This window comes from Hydractinia symbiolongicarpus, chromosome 8 (genome assembly GCF_029227915.1).
Source record: "Hydractinia symbiolongicarpus strain clone_291-10 chromosome 8, HSymV2.1, whole genome shotgun sequence".
NCBI lineage: Eukaryota > Metazoa > Cnidaria > Hydrozoa > Anthoathecata > Hydractiniidae > Hydractinia > Hydractinia symbiolongicarpus.
Window position 1 is genome coordinate 13,230,429 of NC_079882.1, and position 27,403 is coordinate 13,257,831.

The 27,403-nt window shown below is 32.6% G+C and overlaps 2 protein-coding genes across 5 annotated transcripts in view; one reads left to right on the plus strand and one right to left on the minus strand.

The window, feature by feature from the left end:
- LOC130654391 (protein C3orf33 homolog) overlaps positions 1–23,586 on the minus strand; it is a 47,401-nt gene extending 23,815 nt beyond the window's left edge. Inside the window, exons 1-2 of one of the 4 annotated variants that reach the window (XR_008984412.1) lie at positions 23,061–23,586; positions 4,092–4,151 (exon numbers count right to left, since the gene is read on the minus strand). Coding sequence is in view for 2 of the 4 variants with exons in the window: in XM_057456955.1 (XP_057312938.1) it covers positions 4,092–4,151; positions 23,061–23,111 (111 nt within the window). In the remaining 2 variants the exon portion in view is untranslated. The remainder of the gene's footprint in view (positions 1–4,091; positions 4,152–23,060) is intronic. The other 3 variants (XR_008984411.1, XM_057456955.1, XM_057456956.1) reach the window with 3 other exon arrangements.
- LOC130654387 (uncharacterized) lies at positions 7,307–10,745 on the plus strand. Its single transcript, XM_057456951.1, has 3 exons — positions 7,307–7,956; positions 8,044–8,529; positions 8,611–10,745. The coding sequence occupies exons 2-3, from the start codon at positions 8,476–8,478 to the stop codon at positions 9,691–9,693; spliced, it is 1,137 nt and encodes a 378-aa protein (XP_057312934.1). The 5' UTR covers positions 7,307–7,956; positions 8,044–8,475; the 3' UTR covers positions 9,694–10,745.
- Positions 23,587–27,403: the final 3,817 nt, after the last annotated feature.

The following is a 27,403-nucleotide window of genomic DNA, read 5'->3' on the forward strand; positions in this document are numbered from 1 at the left end:
AAAGCGTTCTTTGACAAATAAAATTGCAAGACTTAGGTGATTGGTGTTGTGAAAGAATAGCTCCAAGTTTGACTGGAGATACATCAGTCATAACTTCTGTATATCCATATGGGTTATAATGTGCAAGTGTATCAGTTGACAAGAGCAGTGACTACATGGTCAAATGCAGCTTGGTGTTTCATTGACCAATTCCATGTGCACTTTTTTCGAAGGAGTTGATGTAGAGGGTCAGTAACTGTGGCACAACAGGTCAACATACTCAAGAATAAACATCATTCTTTAACATTTGATGATGCTTCTAAATCTATGATTGCTTGAACCTTTCTTTCTGAAAGTTTACCACCTTCGGCTGGTAATTTATGGCGCATGTAAATAATCTCCTGTTGCAAAAAGTCACATTTTTACCGGTTAATGGTAGGGTGCTTGTCAAGGAGACATTTAAAAACAAACAAGAGCACGCTCTATTTCTCTTTGATATATAGCTCAGCAGCAGATGACATATTAATAATGAGCCTAGTGTATATGAAAATACCACGATGAGTAGCAAAACAAGCAAGTTCTGTGCTTTCTTTATCCCAACCAATTTGGTGGTAACTTTTGTTGAAATCTAACTTGGTGAACATGGTACAACCAATAAACACATGCAGGGATTCCTTTAGTGTGGGAGATATGGTTCTCTGATAACAGCAGCATTATCTGTACGAATATCAAAACACATCGGTATACTGGGAGTTGGGGAGACCTTTTTAGAGACAATGACAAGTAGGGTGACCCATATTAGTGGAGATTTAACAGGTCCTATAACATACTAATAAGAGTAGTTTATCTATAAAAAAATTGCTGTGCGTGGCGTTCTAAATAAAACAAGTAATAATCACTACACTTTGCGACGTTTTGTTATTATTTTAGCATACTTGAAATTGCAATCTCGTTTAACTAACACATTTGATAAAAGTCTTCCATTTTGTAAGCTTAGGGTTGTTTTTTAAATCTGTTTGTAAAATTGGAGATTTTTTCCGTTATAAGGACAGTCCTTCAAGCACTCTGCGTTCAAAAGCCGTGTATAAATATAAGTGCAATGGCTGCAATGCTATTTATTACAGTAAGACTATGTAACATTTGAAAATAAGAGTCTGCGAACAATGGGTTTTTCTGCCTTGACAGGAAAAACCATCAAAGCTTAAAATCACAGTGCGGTTTTAGAGCATATTATTTTCTGCAAAAAAAACCCCTACTTTGGAGAACTTTTCTATACTCTCCTCCGCTAATACTAATTTTGATTTGGAATTGAAAGTGAGGTTGTTGATCCGTAGGAACAAGCCAATTCTCAATAGAAATATTGCGTCATTGCCATTATTTCTATTCTCTGATAATTAACTTCCCCCTTGGGATAAGTTTTGATTGTACAATACGTTCATACCATGTTATTTATCTGAACATATTGTACTAGGACTTGCTTACTTGAAAATAGCCGTTGAACGGCCGAAACGTCGTAAAGTGTAGTAGTTTATCTAGTTCTTCATTACTTGTTTCTGCACCAATATTGGCAAACGGTTAGCTTTTTCAGCCAATAGGTGGTTTTGCGGGATCAGTTTGGATGTAAAGACAACATTTTTCAAACATTTAAAACGATTACTGTATTCACTGAGCATTTGAGGTAAACTAGAGCTATTCGGTATCTCAAGACAGTTTACAACATCTACCTTAAGTCCAACCCTTAGTAAATTCAAAGCACAAGCAGTATCATAACCCAAAATTGTTGTGTTGGATCTTGGTACAACATAAATTTTGCAGAGATGTGGTTATTAGATGCAACTGTCACCCACATACAGCCAGTAACAGCAAAGAGGCTTTTGTGTTGAAGGCATTAACATTTTTGTTGTATGTTATCACTTGAGGTCAGTGCTTGAAAGTTTTCAATATATCTTCACCGATTACGTCAACAGTTCCGCCACTGCCAATTACACCTTTACATGACCATTGAAGCAGCTTGAATATGGTTGGTTAAATTGGGAAGTATTGGAAAACAAAATCGTCATCAGATGAACAACTGTCAGCTAGAACATTTCTTTTGTCGCTGGATAGATTTACAAACATTACTGAAGTGACCTGATTTTCCACATGCACAACAAGACTTTACTTTTATAACTTCACAAGCATTACATGACATGGTTTTTCTCTGTTAGTTTTGAAATAGCAGTTTTAGTAAAATGAGCATGATGGATGCAATCAGAAATTTTATTGAACTCATCTTGATAAGATTCAACCTTACTTTTGGTATGTTTGGTATCTTTATATTGCTCAGCTTGTTGATTGGCAGCTTCAATAATTATGGCGATTTCACATAATTTTGTTAGTGCTCTTTTAGCAGTTGTTCTTGTAGTTTATGAGAATTAAATTTGTTAATTACCTAGTCAACGATTATATCGTCAAGGTCATAATATTAACAGGTTTTGGCAAATGAGCGCAATCGTGTAACATACCAAGCAATTGATTCATTGGTATCTTCCTGGACGCATGTAAAAAACACATAAAAGTCATAACGTTTATTTTTTTGAGGTAAAAAATAAGGGTCTAAAACTTTGCGCAGGGTATACACTTGTCTCATCAGGCTGATTTGGTTTAGGTTGAGTGCCTAATAATTCTCCAGATCCTTCCTCCACAATGTTGTAGTAAAGCTTTTATTTGTGTTTATCAATTATTCCTGCAGCAACTAAAAATCAAAACTTTGTCTCCATTTCTTCCACACAAAACAGAAAAAAAAATCATGCAAACAGTGCCCATGAATTTGATAGAAAGAAGTCTTAAGCTTGGTTCCCACTGTGGTTTAACTTGGGTTTAAATATAAAACTTAAAAGGTTTAAATGTGTTTTAAAAATAAAAATAAAACCTGAGCATTCCCACTTTTTTAAAAGCAAAAACATGTAGCGTTTCTCTCTTGGCAGCCTTTGTGTGATTTATCAAAAATCACTGGATATTGGTGAATAAGTACGCAAGATTCTCTTTCTGTACCAAACTTAGTTTTTTTTCTGCCATTTTTTATTCTCTTTTATGTCTTAACGTGAAAATGCGCAAAATGTGCCCTAAAATTGTTGAAAACTCCTTCGGCATTTGTTGGCGCCTTTGAACTTTAAACCACAATATCAAAATTTTTTGATCTAAGGTTTTATTTTATCTGTGGTTTAAACAGGTTTTATGCCAAAAATTTTAAAACACGAACACGTTCACATTATGCTTTAACTTTAAAATCTTATTTAAAACATACTTAAAACACACTTAAAACATAGTGGTAACCGAGCTTTAATAACTACTTTTATGAAGAATTGGTTGTAACACTGGCAGAGGAAATTGTTACTCATTCATTGAAAGTAAGTTCTTCAACTTTTGCATGCTGCTGGTTGGATGATTCCTGTGTTTATGTGACATATATATGCATATTTTGTAACTTTGTAAACCATTCTTTTACCTATACGTACACATAAATCTACCTACAGAATCTTGATAATCTCAAAAAGAAAATTGTATAGAAACATAAAATCATTTGCACAGATAGTACAATTTGATAACTTGCTGTGCACATTTTTGAGTATGTGTAGAATCAATTTGTAACTACATTTCTAACTAACGTTTTGGTTGATACTTTCCGCCCCCCTCAATAACTTTTCATAGGATTGTTCAAATTGAATCAAACTTGGCACACTTATAGTACGTCATAAAAGGAGCAAAATGGTGGCAATAAATTTTTGCTTGCGTGAGCACATTTTCTGTGACGTCATCAGAAGCTTGAAAATTGTTAAAAATGCCACTATCTGCTTAAAATATAATTACTTTTGTTCTAGAGCGAATTTTTACATTCTGTTTGAAGTTTCTGAAAGCTAAATAAAATTTTTTTAACATATCTTCCGGTTTTTACATGGATTGAATAAAAAATTGCCAAAAATTGCCCGAAAATCCGATTTTTCCAGATTTTCGGGTAAAATCCGACAAAATAGGGAAATCGGACGGACCGAATAGGGTTAAGTCACAAAATTGAGAACAAAACATGAGAATCAAACATACGAGGATGGGTGTATAAATATAAGATAACTTACCAAATGTGATTTCTTAGAAAAAATCGCCACACCTGCAAAACCAATGAATGTAACAGAAGCCTAAAAGCATTTAATAACAACATGAGCCTCAGATTTTGCTAAAAAATAAAAACAGCTTTGCTTCCAAAATTAAGAACAACTCGAGCCTGAATTTTGCTGTAAAGATAAACCAGGATGTAAATTATTTTGTATTCTCTCTCAAGGTAATAATAATTATTTGTTTTTGCTTGTGACCCCTACTGCTTATTTCACCTGCGTAAAAATACTCATATTGGTTTGATTAGTTAGGAACTCAATTAGGCGTATATTACAATACACCCATTCTTCAATCTATATAAAAACACTTTAATTTCAAGGAAATTTGAAAAGATAAAAATATATAAAAAAGTACCAGTAAAATCCAACCTGAGGCTGGCTGTGTTGGTTTTCTTAGCCTTTTACAGGCTTATGCATTATTTTGCAATAGTAAGAACATAACTCCAAAACTCAGCCGCAAGTTCTATTGATCGAGTTGCACGCAATAAAGGGAACTCAAAGTTTGAATGCACATCCCTTAACAGGTCTAAAATTACTGATGCCAAAAAATGTCAAAATTTGCTATTACTTAAATATGACATATAATAATTTATGCAGCATAATTCAATCTAAAATTCTTTAAATGTGAATATCTTGAGAACGAACAGAGCTTTTTAAAAAATTTGTGAACCAACTTTTTAAGCTATATAAAAATAAGTTTAACATCATTTTACAACTTGGGTTCCCTTTACGATACCTTTTTATAGTATTTTAAAAATTATAAGGTGTGTAGTCTGCTTGTGTAGCATCCACACTGAGACTAGCCACCCTTACCAATCCCTGGTATATTTTTACTGACATGTGCCTATTATATAGTGTTGTATTTCAAATTACTGGGGTTAAAAATATAGCAGATTGCGTGAACTAATTGAATTTTTGGTTCAGTGCTAAATATTTGATGGCATCAGGAGAAATATGATGATTTCAGCAAGATGTCTGTCTCTATAATATGTCTCTGTTATATGTCTGTTCAAAATGGCTGCTAATTCACTAATTTGTGCCAAGGATGCACAACATCAATCTGAAATATCTATGATGGGACAAAAATTTAAAGCCTGAATTATGATGATGGGTGAAGTTTAATATATACACAACAGAGTCTACATAAAGTCCTTGGCTAGATGTTCCCAAGGATTTCCCAACCTTTAAAAGTAGATTATCAAAGCAGGCCTATCAATAAGGGGAGAGCAATGCTAAGAAATAAAAAACTAAGCTAAGCCATTAATTGCTCCCCAAATTCTAAAAATGCTTTTCTGGCTGAGCAATATCAATTCATCTCACATGGAAATCAATGTTTTTTCTCTTATTATTTACAGTAAAAAAGAACAAAAATAGATAAAAACAATAAAATAAAATAGATAAAAAAGACTGTGTTATAAAATATGCGTTTATAAACTTATTCTATTTATTCAGATTGATTGCCCAGATTAAATTATTGTAACCTTGAGGGAGCGATTTATTGCTCGGGTGTTATTTTCTTATTGATAGGCCTGCAAAGGTATCAAAGGTAAGGTTTCAAGGACAATACAGAAACCTTACTTTGATCGTTTTTCCCAGATTTTTCTCGTATTGCCCACCCAGATTTTTTTAACTTAAATGGGTCAGTCGGTGGTCTTAAACATAATTTTGATGGTGTCTTGATGTTCACCATCACCATGTCGCTGACACTAGTCTTTTCAATGTATATCTAAAAGGCATTACCCAATGGAATATTCATGGAATATACGTTTAATATTTTCATATATACTGGTTTGAAAAAAATGTAGTAGACATTACGTAAAGGACATACAACGGACATTACATGATGTTAAAAACTTCCTTTTCTTAAGGTGACAGTAACCCTTTTCTAGCTGTCCAAATAGCTGAATTATTTACTCAGTGTTTTATTAATATGATTTTTTTTACTACTTTCTAAAAATATAGACCTTAATACATAATAAAATGATTTTAACTTAACACCAAAATTGCTGAGTCAGCAGAATTTTTTTTTAAAAATGTATTATCATAAACAAGAACAAAATCGGCTTCCACGAGCTCCAACTTTTTACAATCTTGTTATTTTTCATCCGCTTCTGTTTTTAAATGAACCTTGGGTTAACCCTGTTAAAACGGTGTGCGGATTTTTTTTGTTCATTATTTTTTTAACAATAGCCTTTTGTTTTTTTAAAAGATTCTTTGTTAGCATCCCCTGCTGCATCGAACGCTGTTAAAAGAAAAACATTCCGAATAAAAAGATTTCCGCACACCATATCATGGCTGCATGGTTCACCAAGCATGTCTGAAAATTTTAAAGTAAAACGAAAATGCAATCAAAAGTTAAAGATCGTGCAGTGTAACATAATGAGGATCGTCTTAAATTTCTACATAATGCGCCATGTTTGTTGTTATTAATGTTTACTTAAACTTTATTCGGCAGAACTAATTAATTATTCATGATTTTTATTTTAAAGAGGAATTGTCGAGGCTGAGTATTTTTGGTGAAAGATAATAATATATTAGCCATAAAATCGTGACAAGTGTGTTAACAGAAAAATATGGTTATATAGTCTTAAAATAACCTTTCGTAACTATGTAAAAAAAAATTCCGATTTTTAAAAGGGTTACTGCCACCTTAAAATATTCCATTTTTACTATTTATATTTTGTATTATATATATTTATAAGTAAATTCTACTATATATTAATAAAAAGTCACATCCTTTCAATAAAGTCAAAATGAAAATTAAATTTTAGATTTTCTAACCAACTTATTCCCTGAGGGAAATAAGAAATGAAAGTTACAGGTATCATGAATACCCATGGGACAGGGAAAAAATTATTCCCATCAGTTAAATCCTAAATGGGAATTTAATTTTAGAATTTCTCACAAGTTATTCCCAAATGGGGATGCCCATGTGACAAACATAACTATTCCTATCATTTGAATCCCAATGGGAATTTAATTTTAGATTTTCTCATCAACTTATTCCCAGATGGGAATTACAAGGAATAAAAGTTGCAGGTATTTTGATAAAAATAGAGTTAGCAGATACCCATAGGATAAGGAAAACTATAAACCAGGCAAGAAGTGAGCAAGCAAGTTCAGTTGGTTTGGTACAATGGAGAACAGAAGCACAAAGAAATGTGAACCAACATCTTTAAGGGATCGTCTCAAAATGTTCGTACGTTTTTTTCGTATAATTATACGAACGCTACGAAGTACTTCGTTTCGTGAAACGAATGTCATACGAAGTGCTTCGTTTAAAATAAAAAATATAAACGAAGTTTATACGAACTTTTTTAATACATGATACGAACTTAAACGAAGTTTTTTTATCATACAAAATAAAATGATACGAACTTTGAACGAAGTAAATTGCTATACGATCTTGAAACGAACTTCAAAAGTACCGGCGTAATAGCGCGTAATTATTTCAATACAAAATCAGAAACAAAAGAATTAAACGAAGTTTTTTTGACATAGGAAAAGAAATGATACGAACTTTAAACGAAGTAAATTGCTATACGAACTTAAAACGAACTTCAAAAGTACCGGCGTAATTGCGCATAATTATTTCAATACGAAACCAGAAATAAAAGAAGTAAAATATACGATTTATTTTAATAGTTTCAACCAAACTTAAATTTAATATCAAGCATTTGTATTTCCTTTTTAAAATATCGAATTTAATTAAATTAAACAGTTTTTTTTAAAACTAGCTACTTTCATAGCATGTCTAAAAATTACGACAGTGATATCGATTGGATATATGACACAGCCAGTTCCGACGACGAGACTGATTTGTTGCAAAGTATATATTTTTTTATTTTTTTCTCCCCTTTTTTTAAACTCTTAAATTTATTAATGTAGTTAAAATTCAATTTACTTATTTTTTTAGATAAAAATAAAAGACGAGGAAGACCAAGCATACACGAGAAATATCCGGAAATAATTACTTGTGTCAAGACGTTGATAGAACAGGGTTCTGCTGAAGCTCACTTACGTCGGAGAGACAGTGTTATGTACACAAATGGGCTTTCTTTGAATGATATCGTTATGCACGTCAAAAAAACCTTGGGTATAACTGTTAGTCGCCACACCATTCACAGATTAATGCTTCCACCCCGAAAAAAAAACACAGCGAGTAAAAACTACAAATGTCTGATAGACGCACGTGTTCCTCCAAAAAGAAATACAAAAGAAAAAAAAACACACGACGACTTTCATTTCACTTGCGGTCAAGTTCGCATAGTTAAATTTAATATCGAAGAAAAACTTTCCAAATCGAAAACATCCAAAAGATCTCCAATATGAAGATGTCATTTACGACATGAAAAGAAATCAGAAATTTATTGTTGACACAAACGATCAATACGAGGCTAAAGTATGTCGACAAATACTTATGCTGATAATTACTACTATTTTTTTAATGCTAAATTCTAACATTTTTTTATATTATTATTAGATTACTACAACCACTGGAGAAGCAGTTCTTTACGAAAACCTCAAAGAATACGATGGTGAAATCGTTGCAGTAGCGGAAGAACCTGATGCAAACATGCTACAACTAGATTTTTCAGATGACACAACCGTTGAAGTATCAACAGAAGAAAAGTCGTGTTTACCGGCTTTAAAGTCTTTAGACATTTTGTTTGAACCTGCCTTAAAAAGGTCATCTTCACTTTCACCAAAGGACCTTCCAACCCTTCAAGAAGAAACATTTCAGCCTGAAATCCATGAAACAACAGAATGTTTAGAAGAAGGAGAGAGTATATCTTCACTGCTGAAGAAATTATTTCGAGAAATAAAAGAAATTAAGGTCGACATACGGGAAATTCGAGAAAGAATTGACATAAACGAGGCTACCACTAATCAAATAAATGATAAAGTAGAACTTGTGGAAACAACTACAAAACACATTGAGACGCATTTAAAAAGAAGAAAGGAGAAAAGTAAACTTTCATCTGAAACATTTTTTGTTCGTCCAGACAGTACCAGAGCATTTCAAGTCACCCCCACTGTTAACGCCACTAACATTACTTCCGAAGAATTTAACATGACACCTGAAGTCACAAGTATCCTGGCCGATATCACTAATGTGACGCCTGAACACGTTAATGTCGCGCCCGAAGAAATGCAACCTCCGCAAATTTCCTACATGCATTTACTGGAAAATCCCATGACTACTGACCCAACCACATTTCAGCTTTTTACTGAAATGAATGATCCAGTTAACTCGACGCCACTTCCAAAAAAAAGAAAAATAAATTCTTGTGCTTGTTATATAAAACAGCAACTGCAAGCGTTGTATACCGAGGAAGAGCTAGCGGTAGGAAGAATACAAGGTGGTGTTCGAAATTACCAAACAGGAGCGTTAAACACTTCTTCCCTCTCTCCGAATCGTATGAGTGTTATAGTGCGTCAAGCAAAAAAACGGTACAGCGATGAATTTATGGAAATGAAAAATTTAAATGAAGATGTGAACTCAAAATGCAGACAAGTAAAACGAAAATTAATCGCCAAACAAAAAGCCAGAGACAATGTTTAATGTTTTTAAAAGTATTTTATCGTTGCGTTTTTAGAAAAATTTGTATATATTTTAACCACTGTTTGTATATATTTTAGCATATTTTAGCACAGTTTGTATATATATTTTTATTGCAAAAAAAGCAAAAAAACAATAAAAAAAATAGCAACTGAAATTATTTTTACCTATTCACCAATAAAATTGTGCCGTGACAAGATAAACAAACATAAAAAAACATGCATGCAACCTGAAAGCATATAATCAGCCTTATTATTTGCAACGCGTAACGAAGCCAAAGTTGTTATTATTAAAAGGATAAAAAGTTTACACTTCATACAAAATTTAAAATCTATATTTAAAGTTGGAGCCTGGTTTATTCTTATGATATTCTTAACTTTTGACCCGTTTTGCATCCTCGATATTCCTACAGAAAATTCTTGTAGAAAAACGTGAAATAATACGCAATGATAGGGCGAGCAATATTATTTAAACTTATTTTATCTAATTCAAGTGGAAGCAATATTTTAAAACATATTATTTAATTCTAACTAAATAAAGTTTTTTTTTTTTTCGAAATAAGATGCAGTAAAGATAGCGCAATAAACTTAGTAAACAAAACAAAGTTTTTTTTGAAAGTTTTTTTTATGATATAAGACGCGTAATAACGTGAATAATATTTGTTAAACGAATTTCGTTAATGAAACGAATTTTGTCATTGTTAAAAAATATTTAAATAATAAAGACCTTAGATAATAAGTCCAATTAAAATAAACGAAGTTCGTATAACGAAACGAACTTTATAATTGTTGAAAAAAATTAAATATAAAGACTATAGATAATAGTCCAATTACAATAAACGAACTTCCTATAAGCAAATTTTTATACGAACTTCTTTAAAAATGATACGAACTACATACGAACTTTATTTTAAATGATACGAACTTTATACGAACTTTTAATTTTGATGATACGAAAAAGTTCGTATTAAAAATAAAATGATACGAAAGATTTAATAAATCGATACGAAGTTTTTTATACGAATTATACGAACTACGTACGAACATTTTGAGACGGTCCCTAAGAACACGTATGAGAGAGTACAGAATGAGATTTTTTAAGGAAAATGGAAAGGATGATGCAATAAAGGAAAAGGATAAGCTGAGGAAATGAAAGAAAAGGGTTACAATGAAGAGTAAAAGAGTGTCAGAAGAAAAATTGGCCCATCAAAGGATGCTCAATAGAGAAAGCGTGCAAAAGTACAGAGCCAAAGTCCAAATTGCTGAATAAAATAAAAAGCCAGAAGGATTTGGTTCCAACCAAGGTCTTCGAAAAGCTGTTTAGGAGTTAAAAGAACTTTCTTAACAGTCCATCAAAGAGAAAAGCTGCAGTTAAAAAATTTGCAGAGAACTATGGTTTATTAGAACCTGTGACTAAACCGAAAAATATCCTCAACCAAGGCACAGTCAATGCCATCGAGATCTTTTACAACTGTGATGATATTTCTCGACAAGCACCTGATAAAAGGTGACTACTTTAATGGCATAAATTTTTGCTGGGATTAAATTTTGCGGTTGTGCTCTTCCGCGAAATATTAGTAGTTCACTGGGACTTTCGCGAATGGGGGATGTTTATCTTTGCTTGTATCAGGAGAAGATCAACTTGATATGTGAAGCATTGCACAAAGAGTTCAATGAGTTCCCACTTTACAGCAATAATTTTGTGAAAACTTTGTTTGCTCTCCAGAAATTCGAAAACTTATGTTCGGGAATTGTGACAACTGCAAAGGGCATTTTGATAAGTTTTGTGGTATATTTGAAGGGATCAAATTGAATAATGAAATTGTTTGGTGTGAATGGATGAGGGTTGAATATGAGGAGAATAAAAATAGTTAAAGAAAAGTAACTAATCCAGGTTCTCAAACGTCTAAAAAGATGGACAAATGTTTTCAAAACGGGACAGTGGCTGATGTGCTTGATTCGTTGCAAGGAAAAATGCCTTACTTTTTGTATCGTGTTTACGTTAAAAAAAAGTAGAATAATTATTTCCAACTGAAGTTTGTATCGATACCTGAAAGAAATGCTGTGGTTCAGGTTGATTTCAGTTAAAACTACAGTCTGGAGTTTCAAAATAAAGTTCAACGTGCCCATTGGAACCAAGATCAACTTTCTTTGTTTAATTCCTGGTTGAACCAACTTCAAATATCAAAAGTTTTTGTTAGTGAGGATTTAGAACATGAAAAAGTGTCTGTTTTGGTGTACCATATGCATATGTTATTGTCTAAACTGGTAACAGAGTACAACATACAGGGGGCCCAGGGCAAAAACACAGATTTTATTTATGATTTTATGACAATTTACATTGTATTTTTATGATATTTTATGCCATTTACTTCTAACTTCATGCAATTTGTTATGAAAATTTAGCTGATTTTATGCCAATTTTATGACAATGCTTAATTTTTACTAATTTCTCAAAGATTTGACAAATTTCCTACATAAACTGGATAACCCTTGGAAAACTGGGTACACATAAAAAGTGCTTTGAATTTTGACAGTCTATACTGTTACCACCAAGGTTCATTGCTAAACAATGGGCTAAATCAATCTAGTCTAAGGGTTCGCCCCTAAAACTTGTTTCTGTTTTTTATCAACTATTTGCAAAGCTTGTAACATTTCTGCCTTCGGAAATTTGCTAGGCTTAGGAAGAAACTGCATTGGCTAATAGTGTCATGACACAATTTTGTCAATTTTGAATGCTTCAACACAAATTTTACCATAAGCTGAAAATTTATCATTTTTAACAAAACTGAGCCTAGGATAGCTTTTTCCCACTCTGGACGGTGTTTCATCAATCATTATTGTAATTACTAACCTTGAAAAAAGTTGTTCTACTCTCTTCTCAACTTAAACAATTGCTACATAAAACTCTGGGAAATGTCATAAGAATAAGAAATGCTGAGTAAAGAGCAAAAAAAATTAAAAATAACTGCATAAACAAAATTTTGATAAACACATGTACAAAATGCTTATTTTATGGTTTTTGAGAAAAAATTGCTTATTTTATGATTTTTTATGATTTTACGCCAGCTGGGACCCCTGAACATAAAGTTGTAGATGTTTTTTCAGATGGTCCATCATCCCAATTCAAAAATCAATACGTGGATTAGATGAACTACACTGGCTCTTTTTTTGCAACTTCTCATGGCAAAGGAGCTGTAGATGCTATTGGAGGTACAGTGAAAAGGGAAGTATGGATGGGAACATTGAGTGGAATTGTGATGGTAAATAGCTTAGAGGATTTGTGCAAATCTGCAAACCAGAAAAATAAAAAAATTGTTGTAAAAGCTGTATCACAAAATGAAATGAAAACACAGCTTGACAATTTAGGTCTCCAGCCTTTGTTTCTACAATCATCTCCAATTAGCGATATAAAGAAAATGCATTATGTTGGGGTGACATCAGAAACATATGCAATAGAAACTCGAAATTATTTTAATCAGGTAGAGAAGTTAAATTCTGTTGAACCTAAAAGTGATGACAAATGGAATGATAAAACTTGTGATAAGAAATCTGGGATAGATTTGAAGGTTGAGTATTATGTTCTTGTTGAGTATGAAGCAGAGCTTTTTCCTGGTGTTATTATGTGTATTATGGATAAATGGATACAATAAAAGCAATGGAGAAGTGCAAAGGTGGTTGGCACTGGCCTGAAAAAGATGATGTCATAGATTATGAAAGAAAAAAAGTTGTACGAATGATAAATTTTCCTGTTCCTATAAACAATCGTGGGACATTCAGGGTACCAGAGTTGGAAGAAAAGTGGGCTATTTAAAGAAACCTTTAGATTTTTTCAGTTTAGTTAATTCGTTCTACATTACTTTAACTACATGTTTTTAGTTTCTGAACACATTCTGAACACATTTTCTCAGAAACAAAATGTGTTGGGCGGTCACAGAATGAAGATAGATAAGTGTTGTTCCAATGTATTCAAACAAATTGCACATAATGAGGACATGCACATAACATAAATATTAAATTTTGAAACATATTGTAACCTAATTGTTATTAATGTGGTTCACATTGCTTTTGTCTTACATGGGGAACTTTCAGATGCTGTCCAGATCATAAAAATTTTAAAATTACAAGTTTTTAATAGCATATTTCACCATCAGGACAAAAATGAAATGTCTGTTACATTTCGAAATAATGTCCCTTAAGCTATACTTTTGATGAATTTCCATGAATAAGTTTATGTGAAAAGGTAAAGGCATTAAAATAATGTTAGTTTCGCTATTGTTTATATATTTTTCAACATAACATGTTATTACTGTGTTCCTACTTAAAATAATAAAAACTAAATGCTTTAAAATGTTTGTCCTTTTATTGTAATGTCCGTTACAAGAAGGTAAAATGGTTGTAGCCTTAGTTATGTTTTTCGTAAACGCTTAAAAGTGTGGTCTAATAAAAAACCTAATCAAAAACATTATATAGCTTAAAACACATTATCCTAAAGTTTATTGCAAAAGAAGAATTTCTTCTAAAGTGAGACTGGTTTCTTTGATCAGTACATTTAGTTTTCAAACTTTGATGTGAAAAATTCAGTCCACCAGTATTATTTCATACAAGCTCCTGCCTAATTTTTAGAAAGTGGTTTCTTATTTAGAGCAAATAAATTTAAAAGTTATTGCTGTTACAGCTGATGGTGCCTTAGAATGCACAAGTTATGTGGAGAGTCAGGAAAACTTGTAGTATATCGCTCTATCAACCTATACAATACAGATAAACGTTTTATATTATTTTTGCTGGTGTAGCTGATCTTAATAACCCTTCCCGCCCCAGGCATTTTTTACCAAATTATGTCCCTGATCCCAGGCATTTTTAGCAAAAAAAACACATTTTTCGTAAATTTCATAATATTAGTCTAAAATAAACCTTAACAACTAATTTAAAGCATATACTATGTTTAAAATGCATGTAAGGTATTTCTCTTTTTTTAAAAAATGGTCATAAAGCATTATCTAAGTCCCGGCTCGACTCCGGTAATAGACAATTCAGTATAAATTGTAAGTATATAAAAGGAAAGTTGGCAATCCGTCTATTAGCCATGCTTAGATTGTGCTTATTGGACCACAACTTATGCTTAGTGCTTTAGACTAGCAAATAAAAGGAATGTAAGAGGAACTTCTTCTCAAATATATAAAACATAATTTTGAAATATATAAAACATAATGTATATACTAAAACGTTATCGGTTTCTCAGTTCTCTATTCGGACATCATTTGAATATATTTACCAATGAAATCTTTGTAATTATGATAAAGCATAAAACAAGGTTCCACACAGAGTGAGAGATAAATTATTCTAGTGTTAAAAAAAATCGACCTTGTTAGTTTTAAAGATACAGGGCGGCCGTGAGGGCCGTTCAAAGTGGTCCTAGTGAAATCCCAGACCTGTCCGGGATCGGGATAATTTTAGCATAGCAATATCCCGGACTAGTCCGGGAACGAGACGGGAAGGGGTAAAACAGCTTGCAATTGTCTGTCCAACTACAGTTCTGGTAGAGCAACACGGTACATGTGAAGCAGTGTTTTCCTTTTTTACTCTGAAGTCACATAACACAGTTATATCATGAAGATCCTAAAATTGGCTTAAAATTAGTGCCCAAGTTGACAAATGACCACATACATTTGACCACATACAAAGTAAAAAAATATTTGTAAAAAAATTGCAATTTGTGATTTATAAGTTTTGAATTGCTTGCTGAGAATATTTGGCGTTAGTGTGAATCACACTTGCAAATATTCACATCGCACTTGGAAATTTTGCTTACGAGTGCGATTTTCGCACACCATAGCACTCGTAATTCTTTTTACTGGGTGCTTTTTGTAGCTCTGGCATAGTTTTATTCAAGAAATGGCCTGATGTCTGAGAATCATTGTATCAACTTTACATATTTGCAGAAGTGCAATAAATTGTGTTCTTTTGTTAAGTAGCCTTTGAAAATCGAAAACTAAAATTTATCTTGTGAAGAATATATTCACCATAATAATCTAAATTTATGAGCTCTTTTTCAGAAATTTATGCCACCTGAAGGTCTTTTAAGGTATCTTTACCAATGCAGGATATAAATGGGTCATATGTTTCGCCACTTCTGCAAGTAAACTATTGCTAAATCGCGTTTCTTCAAATTTTAATGGTAAGATATTTTCCTTCAATATACCATGAAAATACATGTAAAAATTTTCAGCATCTTCAGAATATATATCAATTATCTGAACTTATTCCATAGTTCAATAGCATTGTCAGTTGAAAATAAAAGATTTTCTTTCGAGAACAAGCATTTATAATATTTTCAACCAAGCACAAATCTTTAAAGCATAAATCAGCACGTTTAGTTACAATTAATTTTAAAGTTACAGTACTGGAATTAGGTGTCCTGACACCTAATTTGTGAGCGCGTATCATGCATGATGCGAACGATCCACAATACAATCGTGACCAAATAGAAATGTTAACAAAAAACTTTGCAATAGTCGCAATGTATAAAACCATTAATCGTGCGTGTTGCGATGGATCGTGAATAACATTCGAAATATTAAACAATAGATGGGTATAATCTTTGTGTCTTTGTTTTTATTTTTTTACATTTAAAAATTCTTTAGCATCTTGTATTTTTATTAGAAATTGGATTTTAGAAATAAGGCGACTCCAACTTAATTAGTTGTTCTCCCGGCAAAGTAGATAGTAGTTTACGATTGGTCGGTCAGTGAAATAAAAATAATTTTATCGAGAATGTATGAATGGTTGGAACAACAAAAAGTATAAAAAAATAACAACGGAGGAGGGTGTTACTACAAGCATGTTTTTCTATGCATGTTTTGCTTGTATTAGAGAATGTATTAGCGAATGTCCGATTTAATGAAAGTTCGTGGAAAAAAAGAATGTATGGTTGGAACAACAACAAAAATAATAATAAAAAAATAACAACCTAAGGAGGGTGTTACGACAAGATTTCAAACGTATGCAATTTATATTTTTTAGTTGCATAGAAAAAAGAAGAAGAATTTGTCTCACTAAAAAAATGTCTAGTACTCCAGGCGAAAAGATAAAAAACTTGTTTTCAAAAGTTATGCATAGAGAATTTTTCTTGCGTTGTTGTGAAAGCTGTACAGCAAGAATTTCGTTTGTGCTGTTTGGAAAGTTATACAGAATATACCTGCGTTGTTTTGATACAGCAGGTTAAACTTAGGCCTGTTTCCAAATTTATACAGCAAGTTATTATTCTCCCACTTAAAATAATAAAAAACAAAAGTTATTTTTAATAAAAAAGTTTTGTGTTTTAATGTTTTTTGTATGTGCGTGCATAAAAACAAAAAATTTTAGACACAAAGACAAAAGAAAAAAATTGTAGAAGTTGTAGAAAAACTCAAAAGAAATAAAGGATAACCTTGCGATGTCCTTCTATGCTTTAAGTGTTATTGCAAGAACGTCTAAAATCTGCTGCAGATGTGAAACAGGTATGGCTAGCAGATGATGTAACTGGTGCTGGTAAAATTATTGGCCTGAAAAAGTGGTGGGACGGTGTGATTAAAGACAGAAAAAACTACGGTTATTATGTCAACGAGAGTAAATCATGGATGATTTGCAAAAGTGAAGCGTTTAAACTTGAAGCCAGAAAAATTTTCAGCCACTTGTCAATACAATTTAAGGCAACAGGAAAACGACATCTTGGAGCTTGAATTGGAAGCAAAGAGTTTCGTGATGAATATGCAAATAATAAAACTAGTCAATGGTGTGAAGAAACAGTAGTTTGCGGTTCTGTCAACAGTAGCGTTGACAGAACCGCAAGCAGCCTTTGCAGCTTTTACACATGGCGAGTTAAACAAATTTACATATTTCATGCGTACAATACCTGGTATGGAAGAATATTTAGTACCTCTAAATACGATCACATCCGAATTGAAACGTCAATTAGTAAGATGTATAAGAAGCATGAAGCTTCTATTAGATAACGTGTATTAGATAACGAACATGGCACATTCACCCCACTTGTCTTTTCCATAAACTGGGGAATGAGCAAAGAATGTTCTGCATTTCACAAATTTCTTGCAAAAAAAATTTCACAGAAATCCGGCAAACAATACAATAAAATAATGACTTGGATGAGATGTAAACTCTCCTTCGTAATAATAAAATCTGCTTTGCTTTGCCTTAGAGGTTCAAGATCCCTGAATACCAATTTGCACACAGAGGTGGTTGATGATTTTGATCTTGCCTGTGTAGATGCCAGAATATAAAGTTTTTATTTTATTTAGTCACCAATGCGCACTTCGCTTCTATTCAGCTTGCGTGCCTCATAGCCTTTGACAATAAAGTTTTACTCTATAATGTCCATTTTTTATCAATTTTTATTTTATTTAACCTTAGTCTATTTATATTTTAATTAAATTTTAATTACTTTTAATGAATAAATATATTTATTTTATTAAAAAAGAACTAAAGGACGGCACAGAAATGTTGAAACTCAAAAACTATAACATCCAAAAATTGAAAAAATGAATTGAAAAAATCTAATATCAAGAAAATTGAATGGCAACCTTATTAAATAAATAAAAAATATTGGCATCACTTTCGTCTCCAACCTTGATTGGGAGATCATTATAAAATTTTGCTCCCATATAGTAAAAATACTTTTTTCCACACTCAATCTTACATTATGGAAGTTTTAACTTTTGGTTATTTTTCTGACAATCTGCTCTGCACGTTGTTCCAATAATTTCAGTTTGGACAACTGTGTTCTTGTGAAATGCAGCCTTACCATGTTCGTATAAGTCAGCATTGGAGAAACCGCAGATAAGAAAATACGCAAAGCTCCAGCCTGCAATAAGTTTGAATGCAGCATTTTTCATCCATGTGCAGCAATAGAGTGCTGCAAAATTCTTGCAGCAAATTTTATCTGTGGCCCCACCATCCAAAAAATTCTGCGATATTGTGTCATTATTAGACATGAGCATGAAGAGACAACAAGCTCTAATCTGTGTTGCTCTGCTTCTTGACGATGCAGAGGAAGAAGAAAAAGCAAATAAAAAAGTCAAGCGAACTCTCTGGGTAAAACCATGGGTTCAATCTTCAATCTCTTTCAAGAATTACTTTTAGATGACAAAAAATCATTTAAAGACTACATACGAATGGATAGAATGCACCTTGATTACCTTGTAGAAAGATTATACCCCTATCTCGAAAAACAAGATACTGTCATGAAAGAGAGTATCAAACGAAGGGAACAATGTTGTTTATTTTTACGATACGTAGCAAGTGGAAAATCGTTTAGATCCTTGGAATATCAATTTCGAATAAGCAAACGTTCTATATCAAGAATAGTTTTAAGAGTGGCACAAGGGATTATTGACGAACTTCAACAACAATATTTAAAAACCCTAAGCACAGTTAACGAATGGTTTGAAATCTCAGAAAAATTCTTGCAGCGATGGAATAGTGTTGAAAACCTGAACCATTAGGGAATGTAATGTTGCCAAAATTAGGAAATGGTTGGGCGTAAAAGTAGTAGCATTGGTTAAATGTCCTTGTTCGTAATAGAAAAATAAATCAAATATATTCTTCTTCAGCAGCGTCCAGTCTTTTGGATTGTATTGTAACAAGTTATTTGCTACTGTTCTTCCAAACAAATGTGCGCGTTCCTCGAGTGTACTTCCAGGTGTCTTAGGTAGACAAGGTTTCGGTTCTGTGGTACCGTATTTTCCGGTATTTAACCCGCACATTGTATAACCTGCAGTTGCATATCGTGTTAAGAAAAAAACTTAGTGTATTTTTACTTACCCTAATCATTTTATGTTCTGTTTTTTTCATGCTGGAGACAAGTGGGGGACGTTTAAACTTGTGAACCCAAAACACAAGAACCGAGTCTCTGAACTAGCGACTCTCTCAGTTTTCCTTGTCTCCGATTGCCGAAGTAATAATGAATTAAAATTAATTTGACAAGTCAATCTTCTGCTAATGCCGACAGTATTTAATCAGACAACGCTGTTTTCTTTTTATTTGTAGACATTAGTTTCAGGCAATAATAACTCTTGATTTCTGCGATTAAACAAACAAACAAAAAATCAGGTTATAAACCTAAAGTTAAATCTCTGTTTTTTATGTATATTTAATTTTCTTGGCATAAAAATAAACAATATAATAATCATCACAGATTGTCTATAACAGGGATGAACAGAACGTTCTTTTCTAATGTTTATAGAATTTTGTTATCTATTTACATCTCAGCAATCACAGTGTGCATGATAAAATGAATGGCAGCAATAAAGACGAGATAGTTGCGTGTGTCTAATTAACTGTATTTTATATTTATTTTTGATATTTTTGGTGGCGACCTGTTGCTCAAAGGTAGCAAAGAAAAAAAATAAAATTATTATCTATAGTTTAATTTTAACATTTTTCAATATTTTTAACAGAAATTAATAATTAAGTCCTGGGCACTTGGTTGTGAAATAACTGCCAATTAAACCTAAAAATGATACCTGCTATATTGCTCTATTACCAGAAGCGAATCATTTCAATGTACTCAATGTGATTGCAAAGATATAAATAGATTAGGATTATATTCAAAACAAAAGAAAAATGATCTCCAGAATCGTGTTTCAGAGAGAGCTCGTAATATTAGCACTGGCAAGCAATAGAAAGTTAAGAAATTTTACTGTGTGAAAAAAATCACGTAGTTGAAGTAAGATTACGTAGATATAGGATCGTGCATGCAGTTATATTAATGTACGCATTTCATCCCGTTGCTACTATTTTCTTCATTGAATGTATAAACTTTAAATTTCACAATAAATGACAGAAATTATAAAACTTATCACATACCCCGCACCACATTATAACCCGCACCAACGGTGGAAGTCGTAAAAATCAACTTATAAGCCGCAGGTTATATACCGGAAAATATGGTAAACGTCTTATAAAGTTCTATTTCTATAGTATTCTCAGTCATGTCTTTGCGAATAATAAAATTTAAAAGGACAACCTTCTGAATATTCATTGCCTTGGGCGTGTAAAAGTATCACCATCATCATGAGTATGCTTGAAAGGTGTGACATTTTAAAAAACCTTTAAAACACTTTTTCGTAGTGTTTTTTTTTCCGTATACCATCTATTACATTTCAAATCTCCTTTACAAAACTACATAAGATCTACAAGGGAGAGTACTATTGTGCTGAAGCCAACGTGTTTATCTAAAAGCGATTTTTTTTTATTTTCAAAAAAAACATCAATTCTCTAGATATTACATCTTAAAGATGAAAGTTTAAGTTAAAAAATGGCTTTATAGAAAAAGTAAAATAAATCAAAAACGGGGACTTGGGATTGTTTTTACATACATCTATCACAATTCTAAAGAACTTTGAATGAGATTTGGAAACAAAGTAGTTTTGTAAATAAAGTCACTTTTTTGAAGGCAGGGTGTGTTTCAAAAATGTCTCTGCACTTTTCAGGAGTTAAAAAGTTAAAAATTATTTTTATACAGTACAGTCTGAATGTAATCTACCGTGGACGCGAAACTTGCATGAATAGTTACACAGAACAATAACATTGCAAGAGATTTTGTTTTTATAAGAAAATAATTGCCTCGCTGATAAACAATGACCCCACGCAATTGATTGTTTAATCACAATATGTTGCAAGATCAATTTTAACAATCTATTTTGTGCGAACTCTTTTGAAATTTTTAATTGCAATAATTAAGTGTTTTTTTAGATCACATTTTAAAAGTTTAAAAACGAAAAGCGGCAATAGAAAAATTTTTTTAGATCGCATTTTAGAAGTTTAAAATCAAAAAGCGGCAATAGAAATGTTTTTTAAGATCCCATTTTAAAAGTTTAAGAACGAAAAACGGTGATAGAAATGTTTTTTAGGATCACATTTTAAAAAGTTTAAAAAAGAAAAGCGGAGATTGAAATGTTTTTAGATCGCTTTTAAGAAGTTTAAAATCAAAAGCCGGCCATAGAAATGTTTTTAAGATCCCATTTTAAAAGTTTAAGAACGAAAAACGGCGATAGAAAAGATTCGTTATATCTCATTTTAAAAGTTTAATAACGAAGAGCGGCGATAGGAATTTTTTTTAAGATCGCATTTTAAAAGTTTAAAATCGAAAAGCGGCGATAGAAATGTTTTTTAAGATCCCATTTTAAAAGTTTAAGAACGAAAAGCGGCAGTAGAATTTTTTTTTTTAGATCACATTTTAAAAGTTTAAAATCAAAAAGCAACGTTAGAAATATTTTTTTAATCGCATTTTAAAAGTTTAAAAACGAAAAGCGGCGATAGAAATGTTTTTTTAAATTACATTTTAAAAGTTTATAAACGAAAAGCGGCATTTAATAGTTGTGAACAATGCTTCTCGTATATTTCCTAAATTAAACGCGCTGGAATATTTTTAAGTAATTAAATCAACAATACATACTCGCGCAATGTATTATAAAACTTCACAAAAGATTTTTACTATTTAATTACTTCATGCTAATTCTTAATGGAATAACTTATCAATACATTACACTATGCATCTCGCTATTAAAAGAAATATAATTGCTCCGATATTTCTTCGTGAGCGCATTGTTTTTTAACACGCAAATATAAACTCGCAAAACCCTAAGGGATTTGATTATAACAAAAGACAAACGACTGCCGTCCTCCACGCAAAGGTGTGACATTAGTGTGTACACGGTAGATTACATTCAGACTGTACTGTATCATTTGATAGGTGTTTAAAAATGCTTTTTGGTGATGTTTGAAAGAATAAACTTTGATTAACTATCGCTAAAAAATTACGATTTAAGAAATCATGCTCATAAGGTATATCTTCACCTTAACCCGTCTGTTCCATAACAGCTGGGTTGACAAAGCTTTTGGAAATTGGTCCCAGTTTAGTCCCAGGTAGTCCACAGTTACCCGTACATGAGTTGACGTCAGTTATATCTACCTGTTTTGAATTTATTTAGCCTTTGGATTAATAAATCTCTCCATATTTTAAATTTCCTATAATAAACTTATTCCTATGACGACCTCTTGAAAGAAACTCAGTGCGTTTGTTAAGGAGTCCTTTGGGTTCAGCACAGATAATGCACACTTTTTCAGAGAGACAGAGGTCGCATCTTATTGTTCCACATCTGTACGGGAATGCCCTTGTAGCGATGGTCCATGTCAGGGAAAAAGTTTTAGTTAAGCTTGTTAAGCTCATATTTTACGTAATTAAGCTACGTTTGGTCTTTGTTGGTGTCATTGATGACAAGACAATGGCAATGTTTCATTATAGTCAACGTGGCAGGCTAGCTATATAGCTAGCTATTCAATGAAAATATAATAACTACAAATAAACCTTACCCTTATTATATGTATATGATTATCAATTAATTTCGAAAATTCATTAATCATTATATGTTAGCATTTGTTTGCTCTTGAGGAATAATTCAGTTCTTCAATGGCAAAAAATTGTGACGGACACAGTCGCTCGTGGTTTCCAATAAAGAGTGCGAAAGCACTGTCTGCCTTTCGTCTCCAAACTTCTGATGCCTTTGTCCCACTCAGAGCCTGATTATGAGGCGGGTTGGCTCTGTTCTGCCCGGATAATAAACGCTGCCCATGTACAGCAGCTTGGCCCGGTTAAAAACAGGACAGAAAATACATAATCAGGACAACATAATCAGGACAGGCGGGCTAATTATGTACGACAGTTAAAAAATATTATTTGGCAGTTATAAAAGGAACATAATCAGGGCAGGCGGCTTTATGTACCACAGTCTAATATCATTTCTTACTTAAAACACACAAAAATCGGGGCAGGCCTACTTATGTACGACAGTCTAATATTGCTTAAGACTTTGTGGCCCCTGAGCCGTTATTACGGCCAACAATGACCCTGGACAGGTCATGTGACACAAAAATGCCCAGATATACTGGGGAACGACTTCATTTAGCACCGGGCTAAGTGGTCCCGACACACGACGTACAACATAACTAGTACCCTTCATACTTTATCGATATTAAAAGTCCGACAGACGTTCAGTCATACTTCTCCAACCAAATGGACCCGACAAATGAAACCGCATTATCCGACATCCTCTCTATATAACAAATACATATTTTTTCTGTCAATAATCCATAACCAACGTAATATCGCATAATACTGCATAATACTGCATAATACCTTCATAATTCATAAAAAATACATAAATTTTCTGTCGATGGCCATACCAACGTAATTACGCATAATACTGCATAATACTGCATAATACCTTCATAATTCATAAAAAATACATAAATTTTCTGTCGATGGCCATACCAACGTAATATCGCATAATACTGCATAATACCTTCATAATACTCTCTGTCGTTACATAAAAAATACATATTTTTTCTGTCGATGGCCATACCAACGTAATATCGCATAATACTGCATAATACCTTCATAATTCATAAAAAACACATAAATTTTCTGTCGATGGCCATACCAACGTAATATCGCATAATACTGCATAATACTGCATAATACCTTCATAATTCATAAAAAATACATAAATTTTCTGTCGATGGCCATACCAACGTAATATCGCATAATACTGCATAATACCTTCATAATACTCTCTGTCGTTACATAAAAAATACAAAAATTTTCTGTCGATGGCCATACCAACGTAATATCGCATAATACTGCATAATACCTTCATAATACTCTCTATCGTTCCATAAAAAATACATATTTTTTCTGTCAATAATCCATAACCAACGTAATATCGCATAATACTGCATAATACTGCATAATACCTTTATAATTCAAAAAAAGTACATAAATTTTCTGTCGATGGCCATAACAACGTAATATCGCATAATACTGCATAATACCTTCATAATTCATAAAAAACACATAAATTTTCTGTCGATGGCTATACCAACGTAATATCGCATAATACTGCATAATACTGCATAATACCTTCATAATTCATAAAAAATACATAAATTTTCTGTCGATGGCCATACCAACGTAATATTAATAATATTAATGTTCCAGGGCCTCTTCGCCGCTATCAACTTATCAACAAGGCAAAATGCCCTGGGAACGAGGTTGTAGATAGAACAAACATAATCAGGGCCGACCGCTTTTATATCATTCATCACTTCATGACAAGCAAATAGCACTGGTGCCAATGTTGTTGTTGTTCTCAAATGAAACGAAATTTCGTGGCAAATACTAAATTTTGGGATTCGCAAATTTAGAAACTTTTCACCAAACTTAATTCCCGTAAAAAGAATAATTTAGGTTCCGTGAAATTTAGTTACTTCAAAGTATATTATGTTGAAATGTATTTACTACAAGAGTAGTTTATACTAAGAATTACGTCGAGACTTTTTTTCGCCATGTCTAGTTTTTAGGGGTGTTCCATCTTTCCCAGAGAATGTTTAAATCACAAAAGTTCGAAGAAAATGCCAATCACAGCCAGCCATTATATCAGCGTGTTCATAATCCGGTCACCACGACATACCATAACCAGAGGGCAAAAAAAACATAATCAGGCCACGCGTACATAATCCGGCCGTCCTGTTTATAAGCAGACCGTTTTCGCAATCCGGGCAGAACAGCTCGGTGTTGACCCAGCAGTTGGCGGGTCAACCCGGTTGAAAAAAAAATCATTTTATATGGAAAAGTTATGGAATCCCCTGAGCACATTAATATAGCTATCTCGAGTTAACTAGTGTTTTTCATGGATAACCTTATTAATGTGCTTAAGGGACACGTATATGTGCACAATAATGGCGTTATCCTCAGGTAGCACAAGTTATCTCGAGATAACTAACTATCTCAGGATAGCGTGCCAAATGTGCTCAAGAAGAGCACATTTCTGTAAACATTGTTATCTCCAGTTTATAAAGCTACATGCGTATTTCTCGAACTTAAACACGTTTTAAGTAACAAGAAGAAGCTGCATCATTTTTAAAATAAAATACGGAAAATTATGATTGATATAACTAGAGTAATGTATATATCCATATAAAGCTATGAGACATCCATATAAGGTAAAGCGCCTTAATGATGGTAACCCGGTTGCTAGGCTAGCGTGATTGAATAGCCTAGCGCCCTTCATATCATAGTAAGTAGTAGTAAGTATAACTCTTCCAATTTTGCATTGGCCCATACTGTCGGAAATAATTTTAACCACAAATAATTAAGGAAGTAATTTTGTACAGAACTAAAGGGGTCACTCCAAGCTTATTAACTTTAAAAAGTTACCTAGCTAGCTAATAGCTACGAGTGTGCCGACTTTGTTGGCGCATACGCCTTTGAGAGGCCATGGGCAGTTTAAAAAACGTTTTTAGGTTTTTTTCTGCCCCTGGTTTAGTAGGCTTGACGTACAAACCAGGAATCCTGTGATGAGGAATTGGATCCTAGATCCAACTATCGGATGCCCCGAAACCAGAGCAACCAGGGATATTGAGGTTCTCGCTTTTGTCAGCACATGCGTCGCTTTCTAATCACAGATGGTTTTTAGCTTAGACTATCATCAAAAATATGTTACGTTCGCGTCCTCCGACCGACTCGCTTGCGGTAATAACTTGCGTCGGCAAGTCAGTTAAAACACTGAAACAAATTTGATTGGTCCTGGGAACGAATTTACTTGCTCTGATCTGAAAATCCGACTGATTGACTCATTTTTTGCAAAAACTTCAGGACACAAAGGCTATATAGTTTTATGGCAGGCTCAGTTCATATCAGCAGAGGTATTCATCAATTTAAACCATACCAAATCAGATGTTTTACAGCAAGTTTTTTTAAATGAGTTTAGAGAAATTTTCTTCAATATAGAAGAGTTTACATTTGTAATCATACTATCATTTTATTGTTTTTTATATATATATATATTTTTTTTCAATATTAAAAAATATTTACTTGAGGAAATTTTCCAAAATTTGTGAAACGTTCACATAACTATTTAAACCATAATAGTTTACTTTTTATGTAATTTTGCATATTATATATTCAGATAAAGTTGCCAAAAGAAAAGTGCAAGGCTGGACCACCAATGATCGTTTTTTACTAACTTTTTATCTTACATCTTTATTAAAACTATCCAAACTTTTTATTAATTTGATTTTATTCCAAAGTTCTTTAATTTGATTTTAGAAAAAAAATATGAAAGGTAAATGTTGTGTCATAGGTTGCAGGTACTATCACTTTCAGCTGAAAAATTTACAAAAGCATATACAAGTGTACAAAATTGATACAGAACACAATAAAATCATCTTCTGATATAACCAGAAATGGTAAAAATGAAAAGGAATAGGAAAATCTTTAATTGAAGCAAAATGTAACATGCTAAAAATTTATTTGTTTTAAGGGATGCATGTATACCAGTGTTAATAAAAAGGACAATGAAACGTTTTGGTCATTGCAGGCTAATGAAGGTATGTGTAAATTACAAATTATGTTGTATTTTTTATGCTTAAATTGAAATTGTTTTCCTGGTTTTGCTTGGTAAGTTTTTTTTGTTTATATAGAAACTAACGAAACTTATGGTGGGGCTTGGTGATAAGGCAAAATTGTTTTCTGCAAGCTTCAGTCAGTCTTTTAATATTTTTCGTATGGTTTAAGACCTTTATCTAACTAGCTGATGTATGTATATATTTTTTATTTACTTTAAAATGATACGAGCTTGTATATATAAACGAACTTG

Coding starts and splice junctions, on each gene's coding strand:
- LOC130654387 (XM_057456951.1), top strand. CDS start 8,476: ATGAAAAGAAATCAGAAATTTATTGTTGACACAAACGATCAATACGAG. Junction 8,530..8,610: donor ACGATCAATACGAGGCTAAA/GTATGTCGACAA, acceptor TATTATTATTAG/ATTACTACAACCACTGGAGA.